Source organism: Colius striatus, chromosome 17 (assembly GCF_028858725.1).
Source record: "Colius striatus isolate bColStr4 chromosome 17, bColStr4.1.hap1, whole genome shotgun sequence".
Classification (NCBI taxonomy): domain Eukaryota; kingdom Metazoa; phylum Chordata; class Aves; order Coliiformes; family Coliidae; genus Colius; species Colius striatus.
Window position 1 is genome coordinate 16,562,832 of NC_084775.1, and position 12,939 is coordinate 16,575,770.

The window sequence follows — 12,939 nt, forward strand, 5'->3', positions numbered from 1 at the left end:
AAATATGGCCTGGAGTGACATGTGTGGGTGTAGCACCCCTTCAATGCCTTTTCCTTGATTAAGGTATGATTAAAAGAAGGAAAATGGGTACCAGGCCAGAGTACAGGCTAACCAACAAAACCAAATTCATCTGGATTTTGATCAGAGAGACTGTTCACTGTTCCCATTTGGTTAAACACAGTCAACACAAAATCTGTAATCTCACACAGTAAAACATACTGGACAAACCCAAACTGAAATACATTCTATGGCCTTGGGGAATGGTTGCATGTGGCAGGTTTAATGTGAAAGTGGATAACACCTAATTCTTATTTCTCACTGTATTAAGCAGTGTTGTCACTTGTACCATGCACAAATACAACGACGACAAATGCATTGAGACTCCACAGAAGGGATTCTAAATCAAACACAGAACGTGTTCTGTTCAGTTCCTGAATTTCTCCACATACTGGGCAAACCTGATAAAACTTTTTTTTCCTCACAAAGGGGTTGTTTCTCATTCAGGGGGTGGAGAAGTGAGGCACAAGGTGTGTGAAGTGTCTCCCTGCCATGAGCAAGCATGCATCTTCATGGCTCTCATTAAGCCAATGGAAGTGCCCCGTGTCAATGGAAACACATTTCTCAAAGGACTTGTTCTAGTGACACTCACCTTCCATATTTATACATAAACAACAATTTTCCAAATACTGAACTTCCTCTACATCTGAACCCTTCCCTGTTTCTAATGCTTCCCCCCCCTTAGAAAACCCCCCACAACAGAAGCACCCCCACCCCCACCCCGACTGAGCTCTTTCTGAAAACTTTAAGCCAGTGAAACCCACTGGCAGCATGAAAACGGGTTGTACCAAAATGGCAATATATAATCCTACAGATTAAAAGATCCTTTAGGTATGGAAGTAAACTACAAGTAAAGAGGCTTATTTCTGGCATGTTATGCAGCACTACAGGGAGTATTTGCTGTTGCTTATAAACAAAAAGCTGCCCACTTCCATCCTGGATGTTCCTGGGATGTCGTTTTAGAAAAGTTATGCTGGTTAGAAACAGAGTAGGTCACGTGAAGTCTCTCAGCAATACCACCCTCTGCTCGATGGGCAGATGCTGCTCTGACTCACTCTGGCCCACTACTCTAATTTTTCCTGCCAAATGACGAGAAGATGATGTCTAGCACCAAACCATCACAGAAAGATGTAATGTACAGACAAATAACTTGCATCATATGAGTTGAACAGATTTACTCAACTGTTTTGCTACATTGCATAATATGAGTAGATGAATAACTACTCTTTTTGCCTTTCTGCACTGAAACTTTCGTGATCATCCATCCATTGTTAGCTGACTGTAACAACACAGCCTTATATTCTTTGCCTTTAGTGCTTGTGTTAATTTCCTGTGATGGTAAAAAGGGAACTGTTTTCCCCAAAGCAGTGGATTCTAGAACACACCCAAAGCAAGCATTTGGTATGTGCACCGTGAGTAAGCTGAGCCCAAGGAATTTTATATTCTGGTATCAGAATTGAATCCTCTGTCCTGCTATCATGCTTTTCCTCCAAGATCCCTAAGAAAATCACAAATTATCAGATCTGTATTTTCAAGAAGAGCATCCAGACATAAGTGCAAAAATTATCTGCGTGAGCAATGTGCCCCGAATGCGTTTGCAGAGCTGACTATACTCACCACTCAGGTAGTCAGTTGCAAGACTGGAAGTTAACTTAAGATCCAGCTAAAACTCAGGGCCTAATTAATTACGCCTTGCAACACCTCTGTGAGGTAGGTAGGTAAGTATTACTATCCCCATTCAGATAGAAAGGGAAGACGAGGCACGGAGAGGTGATTAGCCTTCAGTCACTCAGCGGATTCTGGGAGTGCAGAATAGAAACCCAATGAATGCCTTGGTGATCCAGTGCTCTGACTTCATAGCACACAGCCTGTGAAATGCTTTGCTTGGATCTCAGTGTGCAGTGGGGCTGAGTTAATGCTACACATGCCCACAGTTTTCAGTGCATGTAAATTATCATTTCAATTCTGATTACATCACTGCGTTTGTAGCTGCTTACAAGAAAAGGTCTCCACCTCGATCCGCAACACCATCCAGCCTAGGACAGCTTTACTTTGCACATCACCCCTGGAGTGCTCTTGGCTCTGTCTTCTCCACGGATCAGAGGGCACAGGTTCTGCACACAGCCGCTCTGCTTGCTGCCTCACGTACGTGCTCCGACCGCACTGATATCTGCTTCGACTGCTATACTCGCTCCAAAAGAAACTGGCTTCCACAGCAGGGGACAGGTCTGCAGACCTGCCCACGACCAGCAATGTGGAATGATTTAGTGGGATCAGTAACAGATTTATTTGGTCAGGTGATTTCTAAATCACATACACTGATGTCACGTTCCTTCCTAATACGGAACTGTAAAATAACGTTCTGAGCTTCAGCGTCTGTAACCCTTTTCTGTGCACACTTAGTAGACAGAAGACATCTATGCTGCCCAAATACTTGCCAAGATGAAAATCTCACATTCATAATATGCTGTGCCAGAAAGATCAGAGCATTCAATAAAACCAGAACTCTCAGACACGTGCTCATTACCCCACGCTGAGGCTCACCTTGCTCATTATGCCCCAAACATCCTTTTTGAGCAGATCGACCAGCAAAATGTCACCTGAAGGGTTTCCCTCCAGAAAAGTTACCTGAGATGCAGGTTTTAGAATGGGGCACCTCTGTCTTGTCTTTGTTTCACCAGCCTCTAAATGATGCAAGAGAACTGCCGGTATCATGCTCCTATGGAGTTTTATTGCCAGCATTTTCCGGCGTTTGGCTAACTTGGCAGAGATATCTAGAGGTATGTTATCTTGTCCACTCTGTCAGCCTTTGAAAGCAATCAAATAAATGACTTGTACTTCTCCAAGCAGAAACTTGTGCATACTTTCTTTGTTGTATAACACAAAAGTTCTGCCTCCTCTCACTTCCTTCTCCAATCCCTGATATGTATAATTTCAGTATAAAAAGCCAGCTGTAAAACCTCCTATTAAGTTAAGAAATACGAGTAGGTGGCTTAAAAGCAAGTATTTTATGAACAGACAACTAGATTCACTGGACCTGTTGCTGCAAATACTGAACACTACACAGAACCTGTTATCAAGCGAGTCTGACCAAGGCCCCGGTATGGGAAACTAAAACCCATCTGTGTAAGGCCCGAGTTCCTACACAGTGACAGACAGGGCCAATCTGTTGCATTCCTGTGCATTGCCAACTGTGGGTATGACCACAGCTTCTCAGGTAATGGTGGTGTATTGATAAAGGCAAGTGGGCAGAAGCAAATACTTTAACAAAGTGTAAGTCATCAGCTGGTACTCAAGACATTTCAGCATTTGGAGGAAGGAAAAAATCTTCCTGGTGACAAAAATTTGTAGCCGTTCCCCGACGGCAGCCTCAGGGGCCGTGTGGCTGCTGCAGTGCCACTGGAAGGTGCAGAATGAGCTGATGGCACTGCGTGTGTAGTTTCAGGGCGCCTGTGTCCATTTGGAGGGTTCTTTTGTGGAGACACAAGGTGTTGCTCAAAAGACAGGTCCTTTAGTTCCAGTTTATCTGCACTTTCCTCTTTGCTGTGCCGCGGAGATAAATTGAGCAAGCTGAGCACATCTTTCTTCGAAGTCATTGTTCCTGGAGCTCCTCGGAGAATCTTTATTGGGCCGGTGGAGTGATGGGGAGTGTTTTGCCAGAACATCTTTAAGTTGTGAATTGCCTGCACTTTTTCATCAATGGCAGCCATTTTTAATCTGTCTATGTCCGGGGCATCAGCTGGGCTTGAGCGAGCAGAACCAGCTGAGGAGTAAGAAAGAGCAGGAGATGGAGTGCTGCCACCAGGAGACTGATGCCCTGAGCTTGGAGAGATATTTCTGGGTGATTTAGAAATATGAGCACTGTAGGGAGAGCTGGGGTACTTGAGTTTGAAGTGAGGCTGCTCAGTTAAGGACCCATGTGAATCACAGCTTGGAGATGGCTGCCCACTGTATTGGCCTGTGCCTTCTTTGTTTGACATCTCTGATGTTGTAGGGCTATTATAGCCAGAACTCACTTTCTGAAGGGATGAACTCCTCGTTGGAGGCTTTGGTTTAATTGCAAGAGGTGAAGACTGGTTCTTCTGACTGGAGCTGACAGGCCGACTGAACGCACTGGTCTCCGAGGATCTGAAGGCAGAGACACCCGCCGGGGCAGAAGCGCCATCCTCTGAGTTGCTGCTCTTGCTGATTTGGCTGCTGCTTCTCTGAAGGCGTTCAACAGCAATGAGGTGACTCTGAGTTTCCTCCAGAATTTTTTGGGCCAACTCTTGCGGATCAAGCTTTGGGTTCGTGTCCTCCTGGGATTTGACAGTGCTGTCAGTCTCAGTGCTCGACTGGTCGGATTCCCCAGTATCGGAACTTGCAAGTTTCCCGACTTTTTGGAAAGGTGAATTTGGACTGGGAATAAGAGTCATTTTAACAGGAGAATTTGGGGTACTTAAGCTCCCTTTGGAGTTGACAGACTCTTTAGTCTGAATAGTTTGGAGCTGTTTGTGATCAGGGGAAAATCTGGGGTTTATGTTTTCTTGGTAACCGGCCAAAGGCTCATTACTGATTATAGAAAAACCTTCATACTCCTCCTCATCTTTGCCAGCTACAGTGCGGGTTTGTGGTGACAACTGGCTCTGTGCTGCAGACCTGTGTGGATAAATGTTCTTGGGCCTCTCATAGTCCTGGCGTCCTCTGTGTCCCACACCATCTGGCATGCTCTCTGGCTTGGACACAAAACTCATGGAAGAAGCAATGGAGCTCAGGCTATACACAGAAATGGCATCTGATGCAATACTGTCTGGACAAGTGGGAGAGAATGGAGGGTTTTGGTACTGGGGTACAGGGTTGGAAACGGACTGAGCAGAAGCCAGTGACTCTAGTGATGAAGAACTGTCCAGGCTGAGGCGCTTTGGCAGCTCTGTGGAATCTGGAAAAAAAAAGTACAGTAAAATCAACCAAAACCAGGTAATGGTCTTTCAGCATTAAGAGGCAATGCTATAAGACATGCACTCACTCGGAATCTATGCTACTCCAAACAACCCAAGTACTATTTAGGTGAGAAAAAAACTATGCACAGCTCAGGAAATGCACAGGCAAGAACCTCAGTCCAGGTATCCCAGATTAAACTTCTCAATTCATTATCATTTCATATCTCAGAAACAAGAGTGAGTTATGTATCTTCCAGCTGCTGGACTCTATTCCCAGTGGCCTTGCCAAGTCTTACTCTTTGTTTCTCATATTAAAATGTCATTTGATCCGTGGGACATGTGTGATGATATATGTATGATCTCTGCCAAAGGTAAGACTGAGACTCAGTGGAAGCAATTCCAATCAAATCTTTAGATGATATAGGAGCCAAATCCACTGTAAGTAGCTTTACCAAAAAGTGCCAGCAAGGACTGTAGGGCAAAGTGCATGGTCCTCCTATTAGCTTGTTTCCCAGTTTTCAGAATCACCTCCTCTTGGCCGACTTCACAAAGGTCAAAACCTGTAGTGGAATATGGAGCAGAAAAATCACACCACATAGAAAGATTCAGTGTCTTCAACAAGTGTGATCTCAACTCAATACACAAGTAGAACAAGGACATATGAGATCCTGCAGTGTCCTGGCATGACTCTTCACCTATAAAGTACAGTTTGTTGGTTTGTTTCCATTGCTGTTTAGCATGCCTTCTCCAGCAGGTGTTGGGAGCTTTGTGATGCTGGACTGTGAACATGTGCACATAAACAAATCCCTCCTGCCCAAACTGACAAAACATTTTTAGTTGCAAATTATTTGCCAGCGTATGGGACACTAAACACATCTCAGGGGACAATGTCCTACATTCCCTACTGTTTGTCATTAATACAAACTTTTCTCACAGAAATGGCCCTGAAGAACACAGAACCTGGAAGCTGGCACATGGGAGCTGTGCTGCTGGAGGCATCACACTGTGTGAGCAGCCTTGCCTGGCTTTTACCAGCTTTGCCTCTTCCCTACAATGCTTTTTACTAACTCTAAGCAAGGTCCAAGCCTAAATAAAATCTAATTTGTTATTTACTTCTCATCTGCCTTTTCTGCAGGATGTAGATCCTGGTACATGTCATCACACTCTGGTATGTCCTACCCTTGTCCAGTGCACAGGATTCTATGCCAAAGGAATCATTGCTTTGCTTCAGGTAGAAGGCGAGAAGCAAACTCAAAAGTCAACAAGAGGGGAACAGGATGTTGAAAGAGAAACAAGGGTTAAACCAACTTGACTGTACCAAGTTGCTGGCCACCCCAAAATTCACATTCTGCTGACTCAAGAGATGCTTTGGTAAATGGGAGAAAAATGCACCTTACCACTGGCCAACCAGTGAGCAAAAGAGCTCTGTGCATGTGAACTGGCAGAGTTGTACTGAGCAGTCAGGGATCACATCCAAAGATGCAAAGACCAAGCAGCACTCAGACAAAACAAAGCTAAACCTGCCACTATTTCAAGCCACCATGAGACACTGGCAATAATTTTAGAAAGACAATAGAAAGAAACATTTCCTTACCTAAAGCTGCCAGAAACTCATGACAACCAGGCAGCCTCCAGAGTTGGACACTGATGGAAACCTGGATCGGTGCAGAAGAGAAATCTTGTTCCTTCTCTCCTGCCTGTAGTTGAACCAGGACTTGATGCAGCTGAAGATAATGATACAAACATTAGCCATTCATTCCCTTACCAACCACATTTCACGCTTTTCCGACAGTCACAGCTAAGGAAATGCACTGCAAAGATCCCTTCCCCTGTACACCTGTATGTTCAGCTGCTGCTCCTGCACAGAACTGTGAAATGAAAAGGTCTGGGCAGAGGGACAGTCCAGGGACAGCAACTTAGACAAACCTGAACAGCAGCAAAGGTAGAGACAGAATAGGGATGAGGGTTGGGAATGTGGCCAGTGGAAACTGAGCAAGAAAGAAGCACAGCAGGAAATCTGTTAAGTGAAAGAAAAGGAAAGCGGTACTTTGGGGCTGATCACAGAAACGTTCCACAGCCCATTCCATGGGTGAGCTGTATACCTTATGAAAATCCCAATAAACTCATTCTCAACATTTCACTGGGCAGAACAGGTCATATGAAACCATGGAAGACTTTCCTAATACCTCTGTGGCCCCCTGGAAAGAAGTTTCTCAACTGTGCCCTAGGGACAGGAGTAGCAAAGTAGAGAAAAAAGTGTTTATGAAGATCTGACACAAATTAAGGTGTCAGGATCCCACGTAATTAAAAAACACAGCCAGGGCAAGAAGGATGGAAAGCCATCAATCAGGGACCAACTAATCTCAGGACCATCCTTCTCTCACAATCCACTAAAGCTTACATAGTCTTTTTTCCACAGTAGCACTATAGAGCAAATGCCAGGCCTGAAAGCGGGCTGAAGACAGTATGCAGCAGAGGGAAATGGGTCTGCAGTGACCAAGGCACTTTATCCTGCACAGCAGTATCATTCCCAGTGCATGTAATACTCACCATTCCCACCATATTTTTAACAGCCTTCGGGCAGCAGATAAGAAGAAAGGGAAAGAGAGGAGAAAAGAAAGAAACAACACAGGTTATTCCTTGCTACAAAATGCCCGTGACTGGGAACCCTGCAGTGACACATCCACATGCAAATCAGCATCCTGGCTGCAAGATGCTCTATCCAGAGGAAGAAGGGAGCAATGGAAATGGCTTGAGCTGTGAAGCAGGAACCCAAGAGCGTGGGAAAAGGCAGCTGGAATCTGGGAGTGTCCATCTCACTACAATCAACACAGACACTTAGCAGACAGATACTCAGGCCAACCCACATTTTGGCAGAAGGCTGAACATAGAACACAAGCCCTTCTCTTGTTTTCTCTGGGATACACTATTGGCACCTAATGTAGTCAGCAATCCCTAACACTTCCTTGCACGTGCAGTAGTACCAAAGTTCCCTCTTTTTGTTCCTGCCTCTGGTTTACACTAAAAATAAGCATTTTCTACACAGAGCAAAAGGTTGGGCTCCCTGCCTTGCTGCTTCACTAATACCAAGAGTGCCTGCTCTCTTAGGATGTCTGTCACCCATAGGGGAAAGACAGTGAGCATCAGCCACTGACTGTACTGTCAGTCATTACACTTCAACTTTGAACAACGTCTCTTCTCCTTTGGGACAGGCAGAGCTTTAGCTGCTCACCCACTGAACTAATGAGAGGAAGGAGGGGAAAAAGTAAGTAACTGCGGGGGAAGGGAGAGCTGAGTTGAAAAACCCTGACTTGTAACTGGATGGCCTCTTGAGCAAAAGGAAATTCTGCCTGGGGTTTGGACTAAAGAACGTTTGTAAAACAATGCAATGCCCCTGCCAATATCTGCTGCAGGGGCAGCTGAGGAAATGGCGAGTGCCTCTTTTGTTAGTTGTGTACAGATGTCTGAATGTTCTTCCTTGGGCAATTTAATTATCTGAGGCAAGAAGACAATCGTGAAGTAATCTCAAGGAGTCTAACACGTTCCCATCTATCTACATGTAATCTTCTGCTCTTCGCATCCCTTCAGCTCCGGGTCTCCCTCTGGCAACGAGGGAAAACCCATCCTGCTGCTCAACCACAACAGTCCCAGGTACTGACAAAAGAGCCCAGGCAAGTAAGCAAAATGCCGTTAGAAGTCTCTTATGCCCTACTGCAGATCATAACAAGAAACCTTTCCCTTGAAGCAGCCTCGGTCTAATGGATTGACCAAGTGGGCTTCTGAGTGGATCACCGCAAAGCCAGGGCTGCTCCTCTGCATTCTGTGCAGACTCAACATGACAGAACGGAGGGAAGTTAGAGAGATAGTCCCAGCTACTCACCACAATACTTCCCTAGAAGACTTTTGCATGGGGAAGGGGAACAAGAAAGTGAGCTATATGCCCATTCACCGTGTGCAAGTGTGTTTGATCACTAGAGTGGGCAAGAGGCGAAGATAAACTTCCTTAGAGGAGCAATCAGGACAGTAAGAAACACATAAAGGACAGGCAGCCAGGCCGGTGGCACAGAGAAAGGTTAAATGAGGCTAGGCATGCTAGAAAGACTGGGGAGAGGGAGGAACGTGAAGGAGATTGGGGGTAGAAGGGAGGAGTCCCACAGCCACAGGTGACACTGCCTTTCTCTTAAAGACAGTGAATGCTCTCAGCAGTCAGGCACATGCACACTGGGACACACACAGGCTTAGTAAGCTTTCCGACAGACCTTGCATTGTTCAAAGTCAACTATACCTTGGGACTTTGGTAACTACAGTGGACAAAGACCAGCCAAGGTGGGTCCTAGACAGGATGGCCAAACACCAATTAGTTCTGCCACTCATTCCCCATATTTTGCTTCCCCCTCACTGCAGTAGGTATCATGTTTTCAGTTCTGTCACTCAAAAGGGAGACCCAAAGCCACACAACTCAGGAACGTACCTGCATTATTCTCTTCTGGACACACATTTGCATTCACACAAACGGGCAAATTTAGAATTTCAACCCTGAAGTCTCCTAGCAAGCTCTGGGTTAACAAACAAGGGCATGAACCACTCTGTGCATTTCTGAATCTACTGACCTGGGAAGAACCATTTGTAAACTGGTACTGGAGGAAAACCTCCCAACTCACCCTGTTGATAAGCTGTTCTCCTGTTTCTGAAGCTGTGATAAGTTTACAAAGTGCCTGAAGTGCAGGGTTAGGCAAACCTGAAAAACATCAGCAGAAACTGGGATCGTTCAGTTTCTTGACTACTGGTAACACAACAACCTGAACAGAACACAAAGCCAGCTAATGCTGAAAAGCTCTCTCCCACATCACTGAACAGTTCTGCAAGCAGCAGCAGTTTCCAGAAAGAAAAAGGTTTCTTTTGCATCTAATCGTACATTTTCTGACTGAGAGCTGGGAGAAAGGATCAGTCACATCCTGCTTCCCTGACACCAGACACAGTGGTAAATGATTCCCAGCCACAACAAAAATGGCAGTAAACATTTACTTCTAGAACTTGTACCCTGTTCCATACTTTCATTTCATTGAAGTAAAACATGGCTGTTTCACATGCCTGCATCAAAGGCTGGGAAAGGCTGATGTCTGCTTGCACAGAGCCCACAGCAGGGCTGCTTCTCACCTAGGAGGGACTGTATGGTGGTGCTGCACTGCTGCAGCCGGTCCCCAGGGTCCGAGGTTGGGAAGAACACTGCTGCTGGGAGGCCACTGGCTGGAGGGTCCAGCCGAAACCCTACTGCAGTGAGCAGTGCCTGCCAGCCTGGAATGCCACCAACTTTATTCTCCACGCTCTGTTGGGAGGTATACATGGAGTTGTGCTGCCCATTCTGGATTCGCTGCAGTGATTTCTCCACCTTTGGGGAAAATACAGCATTAACTTACTTCGTATGAGATTTTTACTAAACCCCTCTTTTTACACAGTGAAGAGGTCGACAGACAGAAAACCCAATGTTGAACCTAGCCCATCTTACACAGAAGTATGTCAGCATCCTTCAAAACAGAGGCTCCAGTAAGTCAGTACTCATGGCTGTAAAATCACTTGTGAGGAATGCCAACGTTCTCTGGGGTGTTGTGGAAAGTAATGCTACAGAAAACTGAGTACCAGTTTGATTGTGATAGCTTCCTATAAGCCTGGCAGCTGCACTGCTCTCCAAAAGATGACTCGTGTTCAAATTGCAGTTTCTCACATATACTGCTTATTACCAGGCAAGAGACCGCAGCTGAATGGTAAACAGTAGAGAGATGTGCATCCACAAACCCCAGCAGCTGGGATGACTAGCCATATTCACAGGTTTCCATCATCCTACAGATACTCCAAATTCCTGTGAGACCACAGAATACACAATGGAAAGAAAAGTACAAAATCATGGTAGACTTTTCTATCCATCTGGCAGTTTGGCTTCAGTCCTGCTGCTCCCCACAACAGGCTACTGGCACATATGGGGACAGAAGTGCCCTTTATCTGCCAAGTATGCAAAGAGACTAGTCATTGTGCTCTGCATCTTCAGAACTGCAATGTTTATAGCCATTTTCTTGTAGTAACAATTAACCCCAATGACTATCTAATTTTTAAAGCAAAGACCCAAATCAACAGCTAATGCAAACCAGATGGGTCCTAGGGGAGGGGAGTGGTATTGTGTAACTATGCAATGTAAGACTTGACTTACTTTGCCTCTTTTTGCTCTGGACACTTTGTCAAGTGTTACAGTCTTTTCACACTAACCCAGAGTTTTCATGAGACTACCTTATGATAAGGGAGAGGGGTTGAAGGTATATATTCCAGTGTTTCCTTCCTCTTACCAGATGTAGCAGGACGCGCAGAGCATCTCGTGCCCTTTCAGGGTGCTGCAGAATCTCAGTCAGGGCCTGTCCTACTAGTGAAGAAGGGCTGTTCAGCTTCATATCACTCCCAATAAGCATGAAGCCTGCAAGATTCAGAATAAGAGACAACCTCATTTTCTTATAGAAAAAGTTCAAAACAGAAGCAGATATCCTCTGCCCTCTTGGACTAATGGAATGACAGCTCACTGCACCCTGCAGAGTGATATCCTTTTCCCAGAGCAGCTGCCCACTTCCTGCCTGGTCCCCTAGAGTGAACTTCCAGAAAGCTTCTAGATGCTTCTTATTGTCCTCCTCTATTAAATCAATAGTGTTTTCCTGTTTGAGCAAGTGGAGAAACACTGTATTGCAGCTAAACTTGTCCCAGCATGCTCCATGTCTCTACAGCAGTGGAAATCAATAGATGCTAAACAGAACTCACAGGAACAGAACTGGTTCCAACTGCCTTCTAACAGGTACTCCCTGCTTAACACAAGCAATCTGGCATAAGAACACTTTGCAGAAATCCCATCTTGTTTGACAAAAAGCAGATTCTTCCTACCTGCCCAGTTGGATGGGTGGGAGAACTGCTTGCTGCTCTGTACAGTTTTCATCGCTTCCCCCAGGGCTGCACTGGCTTTCATCCCGTTTAAGAGGGAGGAGTAGAAGGCATGCACAAACATTTTGGAAGCAGACATGGGAACAGGCCAGAGTGACACCAGGACACAGTGAGCCCCAGCAGCCAGGAACGCTCTTGTCAAGCCAATGACTCCATCAGCAGTGACTTTGTTGTTGGATTCTTGGTAAGAGCCAAGAACCACTAATTTGACAGGAAGCCGCAGATCCAGGACATCAGCTGCTGTAAGCAGAAACTCCTGAAGAGGAGGGCAGTCTGAGATGCTCTCCACATCACTGGCATCATCCTGCATCCGAAGGGATTCTGGGATTGTGTAGGGATTCCCAAAAGAACTCTTGCTGCTGGCTGGATTGCTGTCAGTGTTGGGCGTCAGGACCAAAGCAGCCAGTTTCCAGGAGACGTGGGTTGCAAAATGGACACATTCTGCCTGAGTGAGGGCACTCATGACTCTCTCTTTTGTTGCTGCACTGCCAACTAAGGGCTGGCAGCTAAATAATTCAGATACCATATATGCTTCCTCTTCTGCAGAGGGCATAGGTCCCCATAGCCACCTGTCCATAACCGCTGAAGGGAGCTTGGGATTTCCTATGACAGCTGCCATTGAGGTAGAACTGGAGTAAGCTGGAGTATTCTTCCTTGCATGTGACTATAGAGAGAAAGAGAAAATGAGATTCAAATATGTCTTTGTTATGGTGCTGGTAATAAAATATCCTGCCCCTTTGGCTCTAAACAGAAGTCTGTTTGTCATAGTTACAAAAAACCCCTTGTGTTTCTTTAGCTTCTTCCATTTAACTATGCTAAGGAACATCTCTGCTTGACTCCTGTCAACATTTCTATCCCCACATCCTGGGTGAAAAAGACAGGTAAGAACAGAAAGCAACAGACTTAGCCCAGGATCCTTTGAGAGCTGCAGCAGAGCTAAAAGCGTAAACAAGATTCCTTCTTTCCACTTTATAGGATGACAACTTGTAAT

The 12,939-nt window shown here is 45.5% G+C and overlaps 1 protein-coding gene across 2 annotated transcripts in view; it reads right to left on the bottom strand.

Moving 5' to 3' along the window:
- Window positions 1-781: 781 nt before the first annotated feature.
- The window catches only part of TTC28 (tetratricopeptide repeat domain 28), a 124,193-nt gene continuing 112,035 nt past the window's right edge, over window positions 782-12,939 (bottom strand). For both annotated transcript variants that reach the window (XM_062009598.1, XM_062009599.1), the window contains 7 exons: window positions 11,892-12,612; window positions 11,312-11,436; window positions 10,134-10,365; window positions 9,638-9,714; window positions 6,571-6,700; window positions 5,429-5,536; window positions 782-4,975 (listed from right to left, as the gene is read on the bottom strand). In XM_062009598.1, the coding sequence (XP_061865582.1) occupies window positions 3,360-4,975; window positions 5,429-5,536; window positions 6,571-6,700; window positions 9,638-9,714; window positions 10,134-10,365; window positions 11,312-11,436; window positions 11,892-12,612 (3,009 nt within the window). In that variant the 3' untranslated portion in view covers window positions 782-3,359. The remainder of the gene's footprint in view (window positions 4,976-5,428; window positions 5,537-6,570; window positions 6,701-9,637; window positions 9,715-10,133; window positions 10,366-11,311; window positions 11,437-11,891; window positions 12,613-12,939) is intronic.